The 25478-nt window shown below is 42.3% G+C and overlaps 1 protein-coding gene across 3 annotated transcripts in view; it reads right to left on the bottom strand.

The window, feature by feature from the left end:
* TRAPPC9 (trafficking protein particle complex subunit 9) overlaps positions 1 to 25478 on the bottom strand; it is an 816338-nt gene that overhangs the window by 627742 nt on the left and 163118 nt on the right. For all 3 annotated transcript variants that reach the window (XM_077809757.1, XM_077809756.1, XM_077809758.1), the window contains exons 16-17: positions 24558 to 24710; positions 5060 to 5184 (exon numbers count right to left, since the gene is read on the bottom strand). In XM_077809757.1, the coding sequence (XP_077665883.1) occupies positions 5060 to 5184; positions 24558 to 24710 (278 nt within the window). The remainder of the gene's footprint in view (positions 1 to 5059; positions 5185 to 24557; positions 24711 to 25478) is intronic.

Below are 25478 nucleotides of genomic sequence, written 5' to 3'. Positions count from 1 at the left end.
CTTCTTCATAATAGTAAGTACCTGGAGTAAAAACTCCTTCCTCTGTATTCAAGAGGTACAGGCTCTGTAACTCCGAATTGGATCAAGGGATCCACTTCCCGTTGAAGAATCCTCCTGTGAAGGGGTCCCTGAAGAGGGATGGCAAAGGGGATTTGGAAGGTGGGGTGGACTGGAACTCAGTGGTACATCTAGTGGAAGTAACATCCAAAATCCATCTGGCTATGGTTAAGGTCTGCCACTGTGGAAAATAATAGGCTAGGCAACTGCCAAACTGGGGTACTAAAACAACTAATGGACAGTTCTTGAGCTACTCATCAAAATTTCTTTTTAAAAGGCAAATTACTCTGGAAGTAAAATGCTAATAGAGCCAAGCGCCTGCCTTGTTGCAGTCTTGGTAGCTCATAGCTGCAGTCTCAAGAATTTTCTCCAGGAAGGTGGGATATATATATAAACCCAACAGGCAGAGGATGGTATGAGAATCTTTCAGTGAGTGGAGTGTCTTGTTCATCATCTTGCTATGGAGCGGTTCTTGTTAACTGTAATCCCTGACTTCATCTGAGGGTGCAAAACTAAATTACATAGCACGTGCTAAGGCATATTAAAATATCATCTAAAATAGAAGCTATTAAAGCTGTAATGCAAGAGATGTAAAACTACTAAGGAAGGCTTTGCAGTAAATTGAGGCCTAATGAGCCTGTTAATAGTTTTAATAGTCTAATTAGCAATGGAGTTAGCATAACTACATAACCTAAGGCTATAAGATTTAGAAATAGTTTGGAATATGTAGCTTGTGATAAACGAGTATACCGCACAAACCCGAATACAAGATTTATAGTGGATCTGGGAGTTTGTGTAACCACATTTAAGTATCTAAACGATTGGGAAACATAGGATATAAATAGCTTATACTAGCAAATGGAACCTTAATTACATCCCTCAGAATAACAAACATGGGCAGAAAGAAAAGCAGTACTTGTGACACACACACAAAATTTATTTGAGCATAGGCTTTCGTGAGCTACAGCTCACTTCATTGGATGCATTCAGTGGAAAACATGGGCAGGGCACTAAGACCTAAATCAAATATGATCCTGGATGCAAGGAAAAAGGTTATAAAAGATGGTCAGAACAAGGTCTAGTTAGGACACCAGGGATAACGGAATGGTGAAAGCCTGAGTACAATCAAGCTTTGTGGTAATCTCCACTTACTTTTTCTTCTATCTTTGCTGTTATATGCTTCTACAAGACCGTATGTAAGTAAGTATGTCAGCATTTGGGGATTGCTTTATCTTGTACCAGCCAAAGGCTCTAAGTATGCACAATCATTTTAATTAGGGCTGTCAATTAACTGTACTTAACTCAAATGATTAACACAAAAATTAACTAGATTTTTAAAAGTCACCATTAATCAGTTTTAATCACACTGTTAAACAATAACAGACTACCAATTTAAATTTATTATAAATATTTTGGATGTTTTAGTACATTTTAAAATATATTGATTTCCATTACAACACAGAATACAAAAAGAAAAGGAGTACTTGTGGCACCTTAGAGACTAACCAATTTATTTGAGCATGAGCTTTCGTGAACTACAGCTCACTTCATCAGATGCATACCGTGGAAACTGCAGCAGACTTTATATATACACAGAGAATATGAAACAATTGTGTAAAGAGTTGTCACTTTGGATGGGCTATCACCAGCAGGAGAGTGAATTTGTGTGGGGGGGTGGAGGGTGAGAAAACCTGGATTTGTGCTGGAAATGGCCTAACCTGATGATCACTTTAGATAAGCTATTACCAGCAGGACAGTGGGGTGGGAGGAGGTATTGTTTCATATTCTCTGTGTATATATAAAGTCTGCTGCAGTTTCCACGGTATGCATCTGATGAAGTGAGCTGTAGCTCACGAAAGCTCATGCTCAAATAAATTGGTTAGTCTCTAAGGTGCCACAAGTACTCCTTTTCTTTTTGCGAATACAGACTAACACGGCTGTTACTCTGAAACAGAATACAAAGTATACAGTGATCACTTTATATTATTTTTATTACAAATATTTCCACTGTAAAAAAGATTAATCGAGAAATACTGTTTCTTTTGTTTACCTCATACAAATTCTGTAGTGTAATCTGTATTGTGAAAGTGCAACTTACAAATGTAGATTTTTACATAACTACTCAAATTGTACATGCTAAAAACTGGAGTGTGTTGAGGACTAAATCTACCCTACAAAAATCTCTAAAAATGCATGTTAAGTCCTAAATCTCAATATATGATGCCAATTTGTTGCCACTGAAATAGTCCATGGGAACATGTCATTTTCAACAAATCTTTTGAAGGAAGCCTGTCTGGTTTTCAGCCATGTTGCCTGCCCACATACCAGTCTTCCCAGGCTGCTAGGAAGCCTGTAGTCCAATATGCCACAGCCTCCAGCAATACTCAGATCCTCAGCTGCTTACCTGATGGGCTTCTGCAGAGCCAGGACTTCCCTACTGGCCAATTCACTGGGCTACCTGGCTCTGAAGGAAAGTAGGCAGCTGGGAAGCTAGCAGAAATGTTAAGAAATTGCCATTTCAATACTTCCAAAATGGAATTTTTCGAACATTTCCTGTCTGTGGGAAATTTTGCTTCTCATGGGATGGACTTTCTGGGTTCCCATACAGCTCTATGTTAATTACACAATTGCAGAACATCTGACTGGTTTAACTCCCAAATGTTTGCGCTATCATGTTGGTAATTTGCAGGGATGAGCATTTGGAAAATCACTTACTGCTCAAAATCAGACTTGCAATCTCATAAAATAAATTGAAAGATGGCAGGAATATTTTATAATCCCCCACATTGTCACTAACAATACTTAACTACACTAACTACCATTTCTCTGTTAACATGCAGAAATAAATCAAAGTACATTAGTGATATTAATGGTCCAAAAGAATCATCTTTTCAAACATCTTCATCTGATTGATTGAACAGACTTGTAAATAGCTCTGCCATACGAAGAGAGTAAATTCAGATACAAAGTAAGGTTTTGAGAGAGAACTGTAGAGTCTGAGATTTGTTTATAAAATTATAGGCATGCTGAGCAAAATATTTTCAAGTATATAAAATAATTAACTGTGCTAATTTCTGATGTTATGGTCTAGTGCAGGATGTATCCCAGGTAGAAGATGCATCAGATACTGAACTAACATTACATTCAATCTTCACCAAAAGACTGAGTTTCAAAAGCAAATTTAAACTTAAAAAATAATGCTAATTCATTCAAACTGAGTAAATCTACAATGCTAAAAGCAATACCTAAGTGAGAATCATGACGATAAGAAATCTATCAGGTTTCACATTTTAATTTAGTTTTGTCCGTGTAATTTTACAACAGGGAAAATACATAGGAGGACACATACTGAGCCAGAAAAACGGAAAATAACTTTAGAGTGATGGTCCAGACCAGGGGTGGGCAAACTTTTTGGTCCGAGGGCTACATCTTGGTATGGAAATTGTATGGTGGGCCATGAGTGCTCACAAAATTGCGGGTTGGGGTGCAGGAGGGAGTGAGGGCTCCGGCTGGGGGTACAGGCTCTGGGGTGGGGCCAGAAATTAGGAGTTCAGGGTACAGGAGGGGACTCCAGGCTAGGGCAGGGGGTTGGGGTGCGGGAGGGGGGCAAGAGTGCAGGCTCTGGGCGGCACTTACCTCAAGCAGCTCCCGGAAGCAGAGGCATGTCCCCACTCCAGCTTCTATGTGGAGGCACGACCAGGTGGTTCTGCGCACTGCCCCATCTGCAGGCACCGCCCCTGCAGCTCACATTGGCCCTGTTTTCTGGCCAATGGGAGCTGCGGGGGCGGTGTTGGGGGGCAGTGTGTGTGGCGGGGGCAGCGTGCAGAGCCCCCTGGCTGTCCCTATGCATTGGAGCCGGAGGGGGAACATGTCACTGCTTCCGGGACCCGTGTGGAGCAAGCCCCCGACCCCACTCTCTGGCAGGAGCTCAAGGGCCGGATTAAAACGTCTGAAGGGCTGGACGCAACCCCTAGGCCATAGTCTGCCCACCACTTGTCCAGAGTGACATCCTAAATTTACTTTGAAATGCAGAAGAACGAATATAAAGAATAAAGGATTGGATATAGAAATTGTCCTACTTTTGATGTCTCAATGACAATTTTTTTAAAATTGGAAGCAATATCTTCTGCAAAACCTGATGAGTAAGAATACTGTTCAACTATTATTTCACTGCCTGAAGGCATCAGTCCAGTAGTTTAAGGCTTCGACAAAGCGTATAGACTATCTCTACCCATTACAGTTGCTTATTCCAGGGCAGAACCCCTTAAAGTAAGCACAAACAGTGTCGTTTCTACCCACTTAAACATTGACTCATATCACTAAGTTTTCCTAATTTTAATACTGACATTCACTAAGCTGTCTCCTGATTATTCCATCTTATTCCATCTTCTTATTATTTACATATCACCAATAGCAGGCTTCACACCTTCATAGGTGTCTGTAAAACAAGACCCTGTTTCTGAAGCAATTGCACTCTCCTGACTCAAGTACATTTTATCAAAATGAACCAATTAATACAAGCTCTTTACATCCTCTCCACATCACAGGTCTCAACTAAAAAAGGCTAATAAGGGGAGGAAATGAACAACCTCCGGGGACGATTTGAAGGGCCCAGGGCTCCAGCCGCCGCTACTGCCCAGGGCCCTTTAAACCGCTGCCACAGCCCCCGGCTGCCACTGATACCTTGGGGAGGGGGAAGGAGGCACTTGCCAGTACAGGGCGGGCCGGGGCTGGCTCTGACCCCCCCAGCCCCACCCCTTTTTCCCCGAGGGCCCGCCCCTTCCGGGGGCCAGAGCCGGCCCCAGCCCAGCCCTGTACCGGTAAGTCCCTAGACTTACTTTCACCCCGTCTAAGACTATCGTTCAAATAATACATCTTAACAACTATGTAAAGAAAATATTTGCCTGTAAAAACTCCTCTTCCATATCTTTACTACAAAACACAGTAGAATGCAGTGAACTGAAGGCTGAACTCTTCACCTACTTCAATACCACTACCTTACCTTTACATGACTGAAGTCACCAACTTTGCTGCTTTCAGTCGGGTTGATAGGTTTGCTCTCTACTCGTGGTTTGACAATCTGTCGAAAAGGACTGGAAAGCGGAAGTCCACTAATACTTATTCCATCTAGAAAAATAAAAGGATCAGAATTTCTTATTTTGTTCTGTTTTCAAGTTTTAAGTAATATTCCAGACTGCCTTGAACTAAAATACTCCCAATACATTATCAAATGAAAAGGAAAAAAAAAATCAGGTAACAAAACATAACCTCTCTCTCTATTGCAGAAAGAGTTAAAGAAAAGATGCAGTCATGATTTTGGTCCTGATCCAATGCTGACAGAAAACCTGCCATTGACTTCAGTGGGCTTTGGATGAAATTCTCTATTTAGCTAAATTGTTACATTAGAATTTAATGAAATCCACAAGAAAGGAGGATAACATGAAAAGGCACAAAAGAAGGTATAAAAAGTGTCCCCCAAATTTAAGGTTACACTAGTGCTTATTAAATTAAATGAGAGATGCAAAAGATGGGATTTCTTCCCTTGCGATTATAACGAAAAAAGGCAATCAACTGGTTAACTCCTGTAGCATAACTTCTAATATTATGCCTGAGGAATCCCTTTTCATGTCTATTTTAATAGGGAGCATGAAATAATGGCTTGATGTTTTCTACAGATTACTGACAATGGGATGCATGAAAAATATGGGAATTGCAACATATGATCATTTATAAAGTAATGCAAATGCAAAATGGAAACTTAAGTTGTGTATTGTAGTACTCATCTCAAAACTGAATGAGAAGTACACATTTTCAATCACATTCTCAACTTTATATTTTACTAGTAGCCAGTGTATACTAGTGTATATGTATGTACAGTAATCAAAAGAAACGTCAACAGAAATTTTGCTACTAATAAATTCATGTACCTTATTTGTAACTGTCACACTTTCTCCATTTAAACCTCAAGTTAGCTAGGTGAAAGTGAAAATGAAAATGCTATACATAAATAAATATGGCCTATTTTCTGAGGCCCTGTACAAAGAAGGAAGTACAAAGCTCCATCCACTGGTTCTTTTTATGACTCTCTGCTAGATTAAAGAGCCCTTTAGCACCCTCCATTTTTCCCCTGTGGAACTACTTACACATCATAATCAAGTCCCCTCTCAATTTTCTTTATCAAACTACATACACTGAGTTCTTAAAGTCTCTCAATATAAAGGCATTTTCTCCAACCTGTGAATCATATTCGGGCACCCTCTCCAATTTTTCAACTTCCTTTTTAAAATGAGGACACCAGAACTGGACACAGTATTCCAGTGCTGGTCTTGCCAATGCCATACACAGAGGAAAAATCCCTCATTACTGCTACTCACTACTCCCCTGTTTATACCGTCACGGATTGTGTTAGCTTTTTTTTGCGACAGCTTCACACTGCAAGCTCATGTTATTTTGCTTGTCCACTATGACCCTTAAATCCTTTTGAGAGTCACTGCTTTCCAGAATACATTCTTCCATTCTATAAGCATGACCTATTCCTTGATTTTAGATGCACAACTATGCATTTGGCTGTATTAAAACATCTTATTTGACTGGACCCAGCTTACCAAGTGATCTAGATCATTAAGTATGATTGCCCTGTTCTCATGATTATTTACCACTTTGCCCATCGTATCATCCACGAACGTTATCAGCAGTGATTTTATATTTATCTCCAGATCACTCATGAAAACATTCAAATAGCCGTGGACATAGTATTGATCCCTACAAAACCCCACTAAAAACACCTCTATTCAATGATGACTCCCGATTGACAATTATTGTTGAGATCTGTCAGCTAGCCAGTTCTTAAACCATTTAACATACACTTTAATAATATTATGTAATGCTACTTTTTAATTATCTGTTCAGGTACCTTTATCAACCAAAATTGTAATTCCATCAAAAAAATTGAAATCGGGTTTGTCTGACCAGATTTATTTCTTGAAAAGATCTATTTTGCACGCATGGAAATGGAAGCTGAATTCTCTGATCTGTGCATGTCCACACTGGAGCTCATGGTGAGAGATTTAGGTACTATGGCAGCTACAATGAGCAATAATTTAATAGTTTTAGGAGGTACAGTTAAAAACTATTTCAAAAAATTAATTCCAGTATATATTTAGTAAATATTGAGTTGTCTAACAAGTAATCATTGCAGTCTTCCTCTGCGGAAAAAATCATACAATCCATAACAGCATTACATAAAGATCTTCTCTAGCAGGAGATTAATCACCAACACACACAAAAAAGGAATTACAACAGCAATTTGGACTGATGTTTTAATAAAAAAATCTTGTAATAAATTACACTTATTAATGGATTATTGCAACATAAACAATCTATAATCTCTCCTTATTGTGTTCTCCCTATTACAAACAACGCAAACAGAAGCAGTTTCAGCAGTAAATGAAAAAATAGTCAAAGACACCGCTAAGGACTTGACTTTTCTTTGCTTAAAAGATAGAAACCCTTGGATCATTAATATTAATATTAACTTAGAAGGAAAAAATGCATTTATTGTAGCTACTGAACCAATGAAAGCCAAATGACTTTTCCAACTCTCTATAATGCATTACTTTTCCTACTCCAGTGTCTCACATACTCTTTAAAAATGTTAACTACTTGTCACTATTAGTTTTAAAAGCTACACTAAAATTATAGTAGCATCTGGAAGTGTAGCTCTACCTAGTTCATGTTAAACCAGTAGTTAAGCTAATAATAATGTTCTGAATGTATACAGTGCCTATCATCCAAAGATATCAAAGTTCTATAGAAACATTGAGTCTATCTCCACCCTCTCATTACAGAAGAGAAGGAGTTGTGAATGCTTACTCCAGGGCTTCAATTAATCCTAATCTCCTAACAAGCACTACTGTTTCACCAAAATTAACAAGGTAAAAATGCTGCTTGTACAGGCAAGTATAATATTGCCATATAGTTCAAATCAATAGTCCATCTAAATCCATTACCCTGTTTCTGTTGGATGCCAATATCAAAAGTTTTGTATGCTGCATTCTCATCTCACAATAGATTTTTCTGGGAAGTTTTGTGTAAAAAAAAAAAAAAAGCAATTTTAAAGTTAGTGAGGGGAATTTTAAAGTTAAAATAGAATCATAACCGCTTGACCTTGTGCTCTGTTGATATAGCCAACTATCTGGTAGGTCCTGTGGCAAGTTACAAAACATGTAATAGAAACCATCAAATTTGACATGATAAATAATACTACCAAGCTCTTACATAGCGCCTTCCGTCAGTAGATCTCAAAGAGCTTCACACTACACTTACCTACATTAGCCTCGTTTTACAGATGGTTACATTGATACACCGGAAGGAGAAATTACCTGCCCAGAGTCATCACCCAGCAGGCCAGTGGTGGAGCCAGGAACAGAACCCTGGGTTCCTGAATCCCAGTCCAGTGCTCTACTCACGAAGCCATGCAGCCTCCCCACAATATAAAAGAGAAGGGATTAAACTGTCTAATTAAAACAGTTTTATAACCCACATACCTGCTGATGGAAGGACTGGGGTGGGGGAGAGAAAGTTATTGTCAAGCCCTGCCCAGCAGCACCACAGAATCAGAAAGAACTGGTACAAGGACTATAAACACTGCTTAAAAGAGCACTTCATTACAGAAATGGCTGACGCACAGTTTACCTAATGCGATGCTTACTGGGCCTTCTGGACAACACTATAGAAAGTCCCAGTTCTCACACCTTGTACATTAGAATGGAGTGTCGAAATACTATGCACAGAGGTGTGCACACATTAAAGAGACAAACTGCAATATTTGGTTTTTGCTTCCTTCTTTCTTCTTCTGGGCCATGTCTTAAAACAGCTTTTTATGAGTGTCATAAATATAAAGGGAAGGGTAAACCCCTTTGAAATCCCTCCTGGCCAGGGGAAAGCTCCTCTCACCTGTAAAGGGTTAAGAAGCTAAAGGTAACCTCGCTGGCACCTGACCAAAATGACCAATGAGGAGACAAGATACTTTCAAAAGCTGGGAGGAGGGAGAGAAACAAAGGGTCTGTGGGTCTGTCTATATGCTGGTTTTCTGCTGGGGATAGACCAGGAATGGAGTCTTAGAACTTTTAGTAAGTAACCTAGCTAGGTATGCGTTAGATTATGATTTCTTTAAATGGCTGAGAAAAGAATTGTGCTGAATAGAATAACTATTTCTGTCTGTGTATCTTTTTTGTAACTTAAGGTTTTGCCTAGAGGGGTTCTCTATGTTTTTGAATCTAATTACCCTGTAAGATATCTACCATCCTGATTTTACAGGGGGGATTTCTTTATTTCTATTTACTTCTATTTTTATTAAAAGTCTTCTTGTAAGAAAACTGAATGCTTTTTCATTGTTCTCAGATCCAAGGGTTTGGGTCTGTGATCACCTATGCAAATTGGTGAGGCTTTTTATCCAACATTTCCCAGGAAAGGGGGGGTGCAAGTGTTGGGAGGATTGTTCATTGTTCTTAAGATCCAAGGGTCTGGGTCTGTAGTCACCTAGGCAAATTGGTGAGGCTTTTTACCAAACCTTGTCCAGGAAGTGGGGTGCAAGGTTTTGGGAAGTATTTTGGGGGGAAAGACACGTCCAAACAGCTCTTCCCCAGTAACCAGTATTAGTTTGGTGGTGGTAGCGGCCAATCCAAGGACGACGGGTGGAATATTTTGTACCTTGGGGAAGTTTTGACCTAAGCTGGTAAAGATAAGCTTAGGAGATTTTTCATGCAGGTCCCCACACCTGTACCCTAGAGTTCAGAGTGGGGGAGGAACCTTGACAATGAATATCTACAAAACACCATTTACAAGTATTTTCAAATGTTTATAAAATGACCTGCTATAAACTCCAAGTGTGGAGGGAGGTTATTTGTTGAGGGACAGGTGAAAGAACTGGAGTTCAGGAGTCACATAGTGATGGTGTAAGTGGACTTGAAGGGATGGAGAGGTGCCATCTGGTGCTGGACTGAGAAAGAGCCTAGCAGCTAAGTTCCAGATCTACTACAGGTTTCAGAGTAGCAGCCATGTTAGTCTGTATTTGCAAAAAGAAAAGGAGTACTTGTGGCACCTTAGAGACTAACAGATTTATTTGAGCATAAGCTCTGATGAAGTGAGCTGTAGCTCACAAAAGCTTATGCTCAAATAAATCTGTTAGTCTCTAAGGTGACACAAGTACTCCTTTTCTTTTTAAGATCATCTACACTCATCCTTTGAATGGCGTGCCGCAGAGTTGCCCAAGTTCTGTGTCTTTATCGAGAGTCTTGCGATCTCTAGTGTGTTTCTCAAAGTCACAGTTCCAGAAGACAGGTCATTTTGTGAGAAACTCAGCTTTATCATCTTTTTAAAAGTAAGTTCTAGCCATTATGATTGTAGAGAAAAACTTGAAAGTATACTCCAAGTGCACTCTAAAGGCTAGAAACCAATTTGGATTTCAGTCTCAAGATTTTGGGGAGCCTAAACCATGCTTTTTATATGCATGGGGTAGGCTCAGCAGTTCCTTCCTTTCCTCCTTCCCTCCCATTCCCCAAGAAATTTTTCTTCCAAGAAACAGCAGAACAGTACTAACCAAGAATTAGGAGTAGGAGTTCTTCAGGTAACATTTATTTCAACAAAACCTTAATTACTTGTATTGAGCTGAGGTTTTTTGGTAATATAAATGGTAAAATTAAAAACAGTGTATTTAGCACTAAGGAAGTTTATTAAAATAAGAAATGAAGCCTTTATCAATCATCATTTCTGCTTAAATGAATTCATACCAGAACTCACTCCTGCTTCCTTTAGCTAAATTATGATCATAATATTATCATGCTTCTGTTTTTCTCATGCATAGAGTGTCATATTTTAAAAAGCCATAGTGCACACAATGCAGACTATAATGATATCATGGGAAGAGAGGTAGTCACTTTATGCATGTTATCTTCATTTATTAAGATATAAGAGCTCCCTGCTTAATATGAACAAATCTAACTCAAAACATTATCAATTTGCACCTAAACCAGTTTCATAAAAAAAAATTTAACAGAATAAATGAGGCAGTTGAAAAAAAATCAATAATTTAAAATACACATTAGTGTATGAACAATTACTCTATTTTATTATGCTTTCCCTTTAATAAGGGAATGTTTGTTAAAAGTGTCTACTGGATATTTCTAAAAGTTCTGGTAAACAAAATCACTGCTGTATATTTCATTGCACAGCAAATATAGTTTTAAAATCACCTCAAAAAATGCTCTGATGTAAATAATGGGAATTGTAGAATGTATTTCAGTATCTCACTTCCTGAGAAATCTCAATGAACTACTACTGAAATATTGAAAGTGCCACAATATTTAATTCTGTGGTTCAACTCATCTGAATGAATATGATCATGTGAGACAAAATAAAAAAAGACTACAACTGCACTTCACTAAAAGGAAAATTGCTAGCTATATTTAGCTGGTGGAGGGGGGGTAGGAGGAGGATGGCGAGGCTTGTTTTTAAATTTGATACTATAAGAATATAGTAAAGAAAACCAAATATATTACCAAAAAAACAAAAGAAAACTCCTAAAGAACTCCAAGCTAGGAAAAATTAAATTAACAAAATCATACAAAACACAGGACTTGGTGGTGATAGAGGACTTCAGCTACAGCGACATCTGTTGGAAAGGTTTCAGAGTAACAGCCGTGTTAGTCTGTATTCGCAAAAAGAAAAGGAGTACTTGTGGCACCTTAGAGACTAACCAATTTATTTGAGCATGAGCTTTCGTGAGCTACAGCTCATTTCTTCGAATGCATACCGTGGAAACTGCAGAAGACATTATATACACACAGAGACCATGAAACAATACCTCCTCCCACCCCACTGTCCTGCTGGTAATAGTTTATCTAAAGTGATCATCAAGTTGGGCCATTTCCAGCACAAATCCAGGTTTTCTCACCCTCCGCCCCCCCCCCCCCCCCCCAAACTCACTCTCCTGCTGGTAATAGCCCATCCAAAGTGACCACTCTCTTCACAATGTGTATGATAATCAAGGTGGGCCATTTCCTGCACAAATCCAGGGTGTCTCACCCCCTCACCCTCCTCCAAAAACCAACCTTCCACACAAACTTCCTCGTGGCTGGATTTTACTAAAACTAGACAAGCCATTTACAACACACACTTTGCTTCTCTACAAAAGAAAAAGGACACTAAACTTTCTAAACTACTACATGCTACAAGAGGCCACAGCAATGGTTCCCTCAACCCACCCAGCAATATTGTTAACCTATCCAACTATACCCTCAGCCCAGCAGAAGCAGCTGTCCTATCTCGGGGCCTCTCCTTCTGCCCCTCCACCCCCACAAACATGATACAGTTCTGTGGTGACCTAGAATCCTATTTTCAACGTCTCCGACTCAAGGAATATTTCCAAAATACCTCTGAACAACATACTAATCCACAGAGGCCTCCCTACCAACACTACAAAAAGAAGGATTCTAGGTGGACTCCTCCGGAAGGTCGAACCAGCAGACTGGACTTCTACATAGAGTGCTTCCGCTGACGTGCACAGGCTGAAATTGTGGAAAAGCAGCATCACTTGCCCCATAACCTCAGCCGTATGGAACACAATGCCATCCACAGCCTCAAAAACAACTCTGACATCATAATCAAAAAGGCTGACAAAGGAGGTACTGTCGTTATCATGAATAGGTCGGAATATGAACAAGAGGCTGCTCAGCAGCTCTCCAGCACCACTTTCTACAAGCCATTACCCTCTGATCCCACTGAGAGTTACCAAAAGCAACTACAGCATTTGCTCAAGAAACTTCCTGAAAAAGCACAAGATCAAATCCGCACAGACACACCCCTGGAACCCCAACCTGGGATATTCTATCTACTACCCAAGATCCATAAACCTGGAAATCCTGGGCGCCCCATCATCTCAGGCATTGGCACCCTGACAGCAGGATTGTCTGGCTATGTAGACTCCCTCCTCAGGCCCTACGCTACCAGCACTCCCAGCTACCTTCAAGACACCACTGACTTCCTGAGGAAACTTCAATCCATCGGTGGTCTTCCTGATAACACCATCCTGGCCACTATGGATGTAGAAGCCCTCTACACCAAAATTCCACACAAAGATGAACTACAAGCCATCAAGAACACTATCCCCGATAATGTCACGGCTAACCTGGTGGCTGAACTTTGTGACTTTGTCCTCACCCATAACTATTTCACATTTGGGGACAATGTATACCTTCAGATCAGCGGCACTGCTATGGGTACCCGCATGGCCCCACAGTATGCCAACATTTTTATGGCTGATTTAGAACAACACTTCCTCGTCCCATAACGCCCCTACTCTACTTGCGCTATATTGATGACATCTTCATCATCTGGACCCGTGGAAAAGAAGCCCTTGAGGAATTCCACCATGATTTCAACAATTTCCATCCCACCATCAACCTCAGCCTGGTCCAATCCACACAAGAGATCCACTTCCTGGACACTACAGTGCTAATAAACGATGGTCACATAAACACCACCCCATACCGGAAACCTACTGACCGCTATTCCTACCTACATGCCTCCAGCTTTCACCCTGACCACACGATCCATCGTCTACAGCCAAGCTCTGCGATACAACCGCATTTGCTCCAACCCCTCAGACAGAGACAAACACCTACAGGATCTCTGTCAAGCTTTCTTACAACTACAATACCCACCTGCGGAAGTGAAGAAACAGATTGATAGAGCCAGAAGAGTTCCCAGAAGTCACCTACTACAGGACAGGCCTAACAAAGAAAATAACAGAACGCCACTAGCCGTCACCTTCAGCCCCCAACTAAAACCCCTCCAACGCATTATTAAGGATCTACAACCTATCCTGAAGGATGACCCAACACTCTCACAAATCTTGGGAGACAGGCCAGGCCTTCCCTACAGACAGCCCCGCAACCTGAAGCAAATACTCACCAGCAACCACATACCACACAACAGAACCACTAACCCAGGAACCTATCCTTGCAACAAAGCCCATTGCCAACTCTGTCCACATATCTATTCAGGGGACACCATCACAGAGCCTAGTAACATCAGCCACACTATCAGAGGCTCGTTCACCTGCACATCCACCAACGTGATATATGCCATCATGTGCCAGCAATGCCCCTCTGCCATTTACATTGGTCAAACTGGACAGTCTCTATGTAAAAGAATAAATGGATACAAATCAGATGTCAAGAATTATAACATTCATAAACCAGTCGGAGAACACTTCAATCTCTCTGGTCACGCAATCACAGACATGAAGGTCGCTATCTTACAACAAAAAAACTTCAAATCCAGACTCCAGCGAGAAACTGCTGAATTGGAATTCATTTGCAAAATGGATACTATTAATTTAGGCTTAAATAGAGACTGGGAGTGGCTAAGTCATTATGCAAGGTAGCCTATTTCCCCTTGTTTTTTCCTAACCCCCCAACCCCCCAGACGTTCTGGTTAAACTTGGATTTAAACTTGGAGAGTGGTCAGTTTGGATGAGCTATTGCCAGCAGGAGAGTGAGTTTGTGTGTGTGTGTGTGTTTCCGGGGTGAGGGGGGTGAGAAAGCCTGGATTTGTGCTGGAAATGGCCCACCTTGATTACCATGCACATTGTAGGGAGAGTGGTCACTTTAGATGAGCTATTACCAGCAGGAGAGTGAGTTTGTGTGTGTATGGGGGTGGGGGGGTGAGAAAACCTGGATTTGTGCTGGAAATGGCCCACCTTGATTATCATGCACATTGTAGGGAGAGTGGTCACTTTGGATAAGCTATTACCAGCAGGAGAGTGAGTTTCTGTGTGTGGTTTTTGGAGGGGGGTGAGGGAGTGAGAGAACCTGGATTTGTGCAGGAAATGGCCCACCTTGATTATCATACACATTGTGAAGAGAGTGGTCACTTTGGATGGGCTATTACCAGCAGGAGAGTGAGTTTGGGGGGGGGGGGCGGAGGGTGAGAAAACCTGGATTTGTGCTGGAAATGGCCCAACTTGATGATCACTTAAGATAAACTATTACCAGCAGGACAGTGGGGTGGGAGGAGGCATTGTTTCATGGTCTGTGTGTGTATATAATGTCTTCTGCAGTTTCCATGATATGCATCCGATGAAGTGAGCTGTAGCTCACGAAAGCTCATGCTCAAATAAATTCGTTAGTCTCTAAGGTGCCACAAGTGCTCCTTATCTGTTGGAAATACACAGCAGGGCTCAGATTATCCTACAAGTTCTTGGAATTCATTTGAGACAACTTTTTATGAGAGATGATAAAGTGGCTAGGGGAGAGGCTATTCTAGATTTGATTCAGACAAACAAAATGGAACTGGCTGAGAATTTCCAGGTGAAAGGCAGCTTCGGTGAAAGTAAACATGAAATAATATGAGTTATTAATTCTAAGGATTAGTAGGAGGGGAAACAGCAGAATAAAGACAATGGACTTCAAGATGAAAACTTTAGCAAACTCTGAAAACTGGTAGGTAAGATCTCATGGAAGCAAGTCTAAGGGAAAAAGAGCTCAGGAGATCTGGCAGTCTTTAAAATAGACATTATTAAAGGCATAAGAACAAAGCAGCCCAACGTACAGGAAATATACAATAGTAAGAGGCCACCCTCGCTTAACCAGGAAATCTTCAATGACCTGAAATTCTAAAGAGACGCATGCAAAAAATGGTAACTAGGTCAAATTACAAGAGTTGAAGGAAAAAAAAATATGTAGGGGCATAATTAGAAAAGCCAAGGTAAAAAATTAGATTTGACTAGATAGGACATAAAGGATAACAAGAAAACATTGTACAAATACATTAGAAGCAGGAGGAAGATCAAGGACAGGGAATGCCCATTACTCAATAAGGAGAGAAATATAATTAACACACAGCAATGGCCGGAATGCTAAATGCCTTTTTGTTTCAGTAACCAGATGACTAACAGTGACCAATGTAAATGAAGTACAATCTGAGGCTAAAATAGGTTAAAAAAAGTTAAGAATTCCTTAGACAAGTTAGATGTCCTCAGCAGGGCTTGATGAAATATATCCAAAATACTTTAGGAACTGGCTGAAGAGATCTCTGAGCCATTAATTATTGTCTTGGATAACTTGTGGAGCAGGGAGAGATCCCAGAGGACTGGACAAAGACAAATATAGTACCTACCTATAAAAAGGGAAATAAGGATATAGGGAATTATAGACCTGTCAGCTTAACATCATTACCCAGAAAGATAATGGAACAAATAATCAAACAACCAATTTGTAAGCATCTGGAAGAAAATAAGGGGATAACAGTCAACGTGGATTATTTTAAACACGATTTGTTGTTGTCAAATCTAGCATTCTTTGATGGGGTAACAAGCCTTGTGGATGGGGAGAAGCAGTAGATGGGATATATGTCAAATTTAGTAAGGCTTTCAATACTGTCTCATATGGCCTTCTCAAAAAAACTGGAGAAATACAGCCTAGACAAAACTACGAACAGTGGGTGCACAATCGGTTGGAAAAAATGTACTCAGAGTAATCATGAGCGGCTCAAAATCAAGCCTGAAAGGCATACCAAGTGATCTTCTGCAGGTATCTGTCCTGGTTCCAATTCTATTCAATATCTTCATAAATTATTTGGATAATATCAAATAGAGCATACGTATAAAGTTTGTTGACAATACCAAGCGAGGAGAGGTTGCAAGCACTTTGGAATTTGAATAGGATGAAATTCAATAAGGACAAATGCAAAGTACTACCTTTGGAAAGAAATAATCAATTCCACAAATACAAAATGGGAAATAACTGCCTGGGATTGAGTACTGCAAAAAGGATCTGGGGTTATAATGGGTCAACAATGTAATACTGTTGCAAAAAAAGCAAACACTTTTGGGATGTACTAGCAGAAGTTTTTTAAGCAAGACATAAGCAGTTATTCTTTTACTCTACTCAGCACTGATAAAGCCTCAAATGGAGAATTGTGTCCAGTTCTGGACACCATACTTCAAGAAAGATGTGGACAAACTGGCATCAGTCCAAAGGAGAGCAACAAAAATGATTAACGTTCTAGAAAGCATGACCTATGAGCAAAGATTGGAAAAATTGGGTTTGCTTAGTCTTCAGAAGAGAAGACTGAGGGGGTACATAACAGTATTCAAGTACAAAAAAGGTCATTTTAATGAGGAGAGAGATAAATGTTCTTCTTACCCACTGAGGACAGGACAGGAAGTAATGGGTTTTAATTCTAGCAAAGGAGATTTAGGTTGGACATCAGCAAAACAACTTAACTGTAAGAGTAGTTAAGAACTGGAACAAATTGCCACGGGAGGTTGTGGAATCACAGTCAATGGAGTTTTTAAGATCACGTTAGACAGACACCTGTCAGGGATGGTCGAGATCAGGGGTCTCAAACACGCAGCCCGCGGGGTTATTTTCTGTGGCCCACCAGCTCCCGGAAGCACCCCCGAACCCCCACACCCAGCATTTACCTAGAGGGGCTCCGGTCCGGTGCATACCGGGGGCAGAGCAGGCTCCCTGCCTGCCTGCCTTGCCCCCGCGCCACTCCGGGAAGCAGCCAGAACCTGCAGGGGCCCAGGGGTCTGTGTGTTGCCCTGACCGCTCCTCCAGGTACCTCCTCCGAAGCTCCCATTGGCCGTGGTTCCCCGTTCCCAGCCAATGGGAGCTGCAGGGGAAGTACCTAGAGGAGCAGCCAGGGCAACACACAGACCCGTGCCCCCCCATCCCCCAGGACCTGGCCGCTTCTCAGAGTGGCGCTGGGGCAGAGCGGGCAGGCGGGCAGGCAGGCAGCCAGCCAGCCTGCCCTGCCCCCAGTGCGCGCCGGGCTGGACCCGCCCCTGAACTCCTCCTGCACCCCAACCCCCTGCCCTGAGCCCCCTGCTGCACTCCACACCCCTCCTGCACTCCAACCTCCTGCCCTAAGCCCCCTGCCACACCTCCTGCACCCCAACTCCCTGCCCTGAGCCGCCTGCCGCACCCCGAGCCCCTGCCCTGAGCCCCCTGACACACCCCGCATCCCTCCTGCACCCCCTGGGAGCAGGAAGGGAGCGGAGTTGGAATGGGGGCAGGGAAGCGGTTGGAAGAGGTGGGGCAGGGGCGTGGCCTCTCCAAAGGGGTGGAGTGGGGGGGGGGGTAGGGGAGTGGTCAGTGATGCAGCCCTCGGGCTAATGTACTAGTCCTCATGTGGCCCTCATGGTCATTGTAATTTGAGGCCCCTGGTCCAGATAATACTTAGTCCTGTCTCCATACAGAGGACTGAACGAGGTGACCTATCGAGGTCCCTTCCAGTCCTACATTTCAATGATTTTATGACGCAAGGGTAAATTCTGAGCATGACAAGAAGAGTTTGGGCCATGCTCCTCATGTCAGTAGCCACAGGGGCTCCACATTAAATCCCACATATGTTGAAGATGTATCCCTAAAGGCTACATGATACAAATTTGAAAACAGATATCAGTTCCACTCTCTGGTTTTGAAACAAAGATCATCATATGGAGGTCACGCAGAAACGTTTGCCAAAATAAAACACTTTACTCCAAGCAGAAGAGGAGTTTGTAACTAGGCTTGGAAGAATTAGATTTTCATCAGTAAATGACGGTAAAGGTCAATTTCACTGTACACACACAAAACAAGAAAAATATGTCCATCTATAATAAATGAAATTTATAGAAATGCAAAGAAAGAAAAATACTGCTTTAGAACTTAGAGCTTGATTCAAGGATATTTACTTTGTATATTTTGACAGGCAATATAGACACTTTGAGTTTTAACAGTTATAAAGTTAAACAAATTTGGGTGTAAGCTTTTGTAAGCTACAGCTCACTTCATCGGAGGCATGCAGTGGAAAATACAGTGGGGAGACATATACACAGAGAACATGAAACAATGGGTGTTACCATACACACTGTAACAAGAGTGATCAGGTAAGGTGAGCTATTACCAGCAGGAGACCGGGGGGCGGAAAAAATCTTTTGTAGTGATAATCAAGGTGGGCCATTTCCAGCAGTTGACAAGAACGTCTGAGGAATAGTGGGGAAGGGGGGGAAATAAACATGGGGAAATAGGTTTACTTTGTGTAACGACACATCCACTCCCAGTCTTTGTTCAAGCCAAAGATAACTGTATCCAGTTTGCAAATTAATCCCAATTCAGCAGTATCTCGTTGGAGTCTGGTTTTTAAGTCTTTTTGTTCTAATATTGCAACCTTTCGGTCTGAAATCGAGTGACCAGAGAGATTAAAGTGTTCTCCGACTGGTTTTTGAATGTTATAATTCTTGACATCTGATTTGTGTCCATTTATTCTTTTACATAGAGACTGTCTAGTTTGGCCAGTGTACGTGGCAGAGGGGCATTGCTGGCACATGATGGCATATATCACATTGGTAGATGTGCAGGTGAACGAGCCTCTGATAGTGTGGCTGATGTGATTAGGCCCTATGATGGTGTCCCCTGAATAGATATATGAACACAGTTGGCAACAAGCTTTCTTGCAAGGATAGGTTCCTGGGTTAGTGGGTCTGTAGTGTGGTGTGTGGTTGCTGGTGAGCATTTGCTTCAGGTTGGGGGGGCTGTCTGGAAGCAAGGACTAGCCTGTCTCCCAAGATCTCTGAGAGTGAGGGTGGCCCCACAGTAAGCCAACATTTTTATGACTGACTTAGAAAAACGCTTCCTCAGATCTTGTCCCCTAATGCCCCTACTATACTTGTGCTACATTTATGACATCTTCATCATCTGGACCCGTGGAAAAGAAGCCCTTGAGGAATTCCACCATGATTTCAACAATTTCCATCCCAGCATCAACCTCAGCCTGGACCAGTCCACACAAGAGATCCACTTCCTGGACACTACAGTGCTAATAAGCAATGGTCAGACAACCACCACCCTATACCGGAAACCTACTGACCGCTATTCCTACCTACATGCCTCCAGCTTTCATCCAGACCACACCATACGATCCATTGCCTACAGCCAAGCTCTACGCATTTGCTCCAACCCCTCAGACAGAGACAAACACCTACAAGATCTCTATCAAGCATTCTTACAACTACAACACCCACCTGCGGAAGTGAAGAAACAGACTGACAGAGCCAGAACAGTACCCAGAAGTTACCTACTACAGGACAGGCCCAACAAAGATAATAACAGAACGCCACTAGCCATCACCTTCAGCCCCCAACAAAAACCTCTCCAACGCATCATCAAGGATCTGCAACCTATCCTGAAGGACGACCTCTCACTCTCACAGATCTTGGGAGACAGGCCAGTCCTTGCTTACAGACAGCCCCCCCCAACCTGAAGCAAATACTCACCAGCAACCACACACCACACAACAGAACCATTAACCCAGGAACCTATCCTTGCAACAAAGCCCGTTGCCAACTGTGTCCATATATCTATTCAGGGGACACCATCATAGGGCCTAATCACATCAGCCACACTATCAGAGGCTCGTTCACCTGCACATCTACCAATGTGATATATGCCATCATGTGCCAGCAATGCCCCTCTGCCATGTACACTGGCCAAACTGGACAGTCTCTACGTAAAAGAATAAATGGACACAAATCAGACATCAAGAATTATAACATTCAAAAACCAGTCGGAGAACACTTCAATCTCTGTGGTCATAGCATATCAGAGTTGGAAGGAACCTCAGGAGGTCATCTAGTCCATCCCCCTGCTCAAAGCAGGACCAATCCCCAACTAAATCATCCCAGCCAGTGCTTTGTTGAGCCTGATCTTAAAAACTTCTGAGAAAGGAGATTCCAACGCCTCCCTAGGTGATGCATTCCAGTGTTTCACCACCCTCCTAGTGAAAAAGTTTTTCCTAATATCCAACCTGAACTTCCCCCACTGAAACTTGAGACCATTACTCCTTGTCCTGTCATCTGCTACCACTGAGAACAGTCTAGATCCATCCCTTTGGAACCCCCCTTCAGGTAATTGAAAGCAGCTATCAAATCCCCCCTCATTCGTCTCTTCCACAGACTAAACAATCCCAGTTCCCTCAGCCTCTCTTCATAAGTCATATGTTCCAGTCCCCTAATCATTTTTGTTGTCCTCCGCTGGATGCTTTCCAATGTTTCCTCATCCTTCTTGTAGTGTGGGGCCCAAAACTGGACACAGTACTCCAGATGAGGCCTCCCCAATGTCGAATAGAGGGGAACGATCACATCCCTCGATCTGCTGGCAATACTCTTACTTATATAGCCCAAAATGCCATTGGCCTTCTTGGCAACAAGGGCACACTGTTGACTCATAGCCACCTTCTCGTCCACTGTCACCCCGAGGTCCTTTTCTGCAGAACTGCTATCTAGCCATTCGGTCCCTAATCTGTAGCGGTGCATGGGATTCTTCCATACTAAATTCAGGACTCTGCACTTGTCCTTCTTGAACCTCATCAGATTTCTTTTGGCCCAATCCTCTCATTTGTCTAGGGCCCTCTGTATCCTATCCCTACCCTCCAGCGTATCTACCACTCCTCCCAGTTTAGTGTCATCTGCAAACTTGCTAAGGGTGCAATCCACACCATCCTCCAGATCATTTATGAAGATATTGAACAAAACCGGCCCCAGGACCGACCCTTGGGGCACTCCACTTGATACCGGCTGCCAACTAGACAGGGAGCCATTGATCACTACCCGTTGAGCCCGACGATCTAGCCAGCCTTCTATCCACCTTACCGTCCATTCATCCAGTCCGTACTACTTTAACTTGCTGGCAAGAATGCTGTGGGAGACCGTGTCAAAAGCTTTGCTAAACTCAAGGAACAACATGTCCACTGCTTTCCCCTCATCCACAGAGCCAGTTATCTCATCATAGAAGGCAATTAGATTAGTCAGGCATGACTTGCCCTTGGTGAATCCATGCTGACTGTTCCTGATCACTTTCCTCTCCTCTAAGTGCTTCAGAATTGATTCTTTGAGGACCTGATCCATGATTTTTCCAGGGACTGAGGTGAGGCTGACCGGCCTGTAGTTCCCAGGATGCTCCTTCTTCCCTTTTTAAAAGATGGGCACTACATTAGCCTTTTTCCAGTTGTCCAGGACCTCCCCCGATCTCCTTGACTTTTCAAAGATAATGGCCAATGGCTCTGCAATCACATCCACCAACTTCTTTAGCACTCTCGGATGCAGCGCATCCAGCCCCATGGACTTGTGCTCGTCCAGCTTTTCTAAACAGTCCCGAACCACTTCTTTCTCCACAGAGGGCTGCTCACCTCCTCCCCATGCTGTGCTGCCCAGTGCAGCAGTCTGGGAGCTGACCTTGTTCGTGAAGACAGAGGCAAAAAAAGCATTGAGTACATTAGCTTTTTCCACATCTTCTGTCACTAGCTTGCCTCCCTCATTCAGTAAGGGGCCCACACTTTCCTTGACTTTCTTCTTGTTGCTAAAATACCTCAAGAAACCCTTCTTGTTACTCTTAACATCTCTTGCTAGCTGCAACTCCAAGTGTGATTTGGCCTTCCTGATTTCACTCCTGCATGCCCGAGCAATATTTTTATACTCTTCCCTGGTCATTTGTCCAATCTTCCACTTCTTGTAAGCTTCTTTTTTGTGTTTAAGATCAGCAAGGATTTCACGGTTAAGCCAAGCTGGTTGCCTGCCATATTTACTATTCTTTCTACACAGCGGGATGGTTTGTCCCTGTAAACTCAATAAGGATTCTTTAAAACACAGCCAACTCTCCTGGACTCCTTTCCCCCTCATGTTATTCTCCCAGGGGATCCTGCCCATCAGTTCCCTGAGGGAGTCAAAGTCTGCTTTTCTGAAGTCCAGGGTCCGTATTCTGCTGCTCTCCTTCCTTCCCTGTGTCAGGATCCTGAACTCGACCATCTCATGGTCACTGCCTCCCAGGTTCCCATCCACTTTTGTTTCCCCTACTAATTCTTCCCGGTTTGTGAGCAGCAGGTCAAGAAGAGCTCTGCCACTAGTTGGTTCCTCCAGCACTTGCACCAGGAAATTGTCCCCTACACTTTCCAAAAACTTCCTGGATTGTCTATGCACCGCTGTATTGCTCTCCCAGCAGGTATCAGGGTGACTGAAGTCTCCCATGAGAACCAGGGCCTGCAATCTAGTAACTTCCGTGAGTTGCCAAAAGAAAGCCTCGTCCACCTCATCCCCGATCCGGTGATCTATAGCAGACTCCCACCATGACATCACCCTTCTTGCTCACACTTCTAAACTTAATCCAGAGAAACTCAGGTTTTTCTGCAGTTTCATACCGGAGCTCTGAGCAGTCATACTGCTCTCTTACATACAATGCAACTCCCCCACCTTTTCTGCCCTGCCTGTCCTTCCTGAACAGTTTATATCCATCCATGACAGTGCTCCAGTCATGTGAGTTATCCCACAAAGTCTCTGTTATTCCAATCACATCATAATTCCTTGACTGTGCCAGGATTTCCAGTTCTCCCTGCTTGTTTCCCAGGCTTCTTGCATTTGTGTATAGGCACTTGAGATAACGTGCTGTTTGTCCTGCTTTCTTAGTATGAGGCAGGAGCCCTCCCCTTCTGCGTTCTCCTGCTCGTGCTTCCTCCCGGTATCCCACAATCCCCACTTACCTCAGGGCTTTGTTCTCCTTCCCCCAGTGAACCTAGTTTAAAGCCCTCCTCACTAGGTTAGCCAGCCTGCTTCCAAAGATGCTCTTCCCTCTCTTCATTAGGTGGAGCCCATCTCTGCCTAGCACTCCTCCTCCTTGGAACACCATCCAATGGTCAAAAAATCCAAATCCATGGTCACTGGATTACAGATCTAAAAGTGGCAATTCTTCAAAAAAAAAAACCTTCAAAAACAGACTCCAACAAGAGACTGGTGAACTGGAATTAATTTGCAAACTGGATACAATTAACTTAGGCTTGAATAGAGATTGGGAGCGGATGTGTTGTTACACAAAGTAAAACTATTTCCCCATGTTTATTCCCCCACTCCCCCCCCCCTTCCTCAGACGTTCTTGTCAACTGCTAGAAATGGCCCACCTTGATTATCACTACAAAAGGTTCCTTCCCCCCACCCCCCTCCGCTCTCCTGCTGGTAACAGCTCATCTTACCTGATCACTCTTGTTACAGTGTGTATGGTAACACCCATTGTTTCATGTTCTCTGTGTATATAAATCTCCCCACTGTATTTTCCACTGCATGCATCCGATTAAGTGAGCTGTAGCTCATGAAAGCTTACGCTCAAATAAATTTGTTAGTCTCTAAAGTGCTAGAAGTACTCCTTTTCTTTTTGCGGATACAGATTAACACTGCTGCTACTCTGAAACCAGTTATAAAGTTGTAACTTCTTGAATCTCAAGGTCTGCTATCATTAAATAAGTATTGTCTGACCCCCATAGTGTCTAATCCCTCCCATAATTTTCCACAACTATGAGAATTTAAAATAGATAAAAATTTAAAATAATGCTTAAAAATAAACTGATATTAGCAATCAAATGGAAAACAAAATATAAATCACATTATGCCAAGCCTATTTGTAACTTACCATCACTGAGGTCTTGCAGGAGGTTTTCTTGACAGGAGAAGTCTAGCTTCACTTTAATGTTTACATTAAAGGTTGCAATCTTCCCAGGTTTTAGGGGAAACTGGGAGAGTGTGTCTTCTAGTTTCCAACTCAGGAACTCACCATACAGCTTTTCTATATTAAAAATGTATATATTATATATAAGCATATGCACAGTAAGCAGTAAGTTTTAAATTTAAAACCAACTAGTATCATATATGCTATATACCATGTGTAGTTTATTTCTTTTCATTTTCTGTTTAAATGTGTGAAAATATTTGGTATTAAAGCATGAAAAAATAAATTAATGCTGACAGGACTGAGCAGGGCTGATGACACCCTGTGAAAGAAAAACATGTTTACCCAGGAAAGCAAAATATAAACTTTATTGAAAAGAACAGCAATAAAAATAATTGGATGATTGACATCAAATTACAAGCAGCATAAAATATGTTTTTCCCTCTCTGAAGTGCAGCCTAAAAGTGAACTAAAGTAATCTCCATACAGTACTGAATCACAGTCGCCCCATCAAGGAAATAGGACACACTCAGCACCTCATCTTATCATGAAAATATGACAAAACAAATCCCAAAGCTAAATCAGTCACTATTTCAAAGTGTCTGCAGTTTGGGGGTGGGGGAAGGGGGCTTTTTATTTGGGTTTTGGTTGGGTTGTTTGTTTGTTGTAACTGGAGGTTCTGCTTCACAATTAGAAATCAAAATACAGAGAAAGATGTTCATGCCACTTGCTGCAGCTGACCAATATTTAAAGCAGGGGTTCTTAACCTTTTTCCTTCTGTGTTCCCTTCCCCGCACAACCTATTATAAAAATATCACAGCTCACCCATGCCACAACAACTGTTTTTCAGTAGATTAAAAGACAGGGCTAGTGAGTAGTAAGCAA

This window comes from Eretmochelys imbricata, chromosome 2 (genome assembly GCF_965152235.1).
Source record: "Eretmochelys imbricata isolate rEreImb1 chromosome 2, rEreImb1.hap1, whole genome shotgun sequence".
In the NCBI taxonomy this organism is placed as follows: domain Eukaryota; kingdom Metazoa; phylum Chordata; order Testudines; family Cheloniidae; genus Eretmochelys; species Eretmochelys imbricata.
This window is presented reverse-complemented; position numbering and strand designations above follow the sequence as displayed.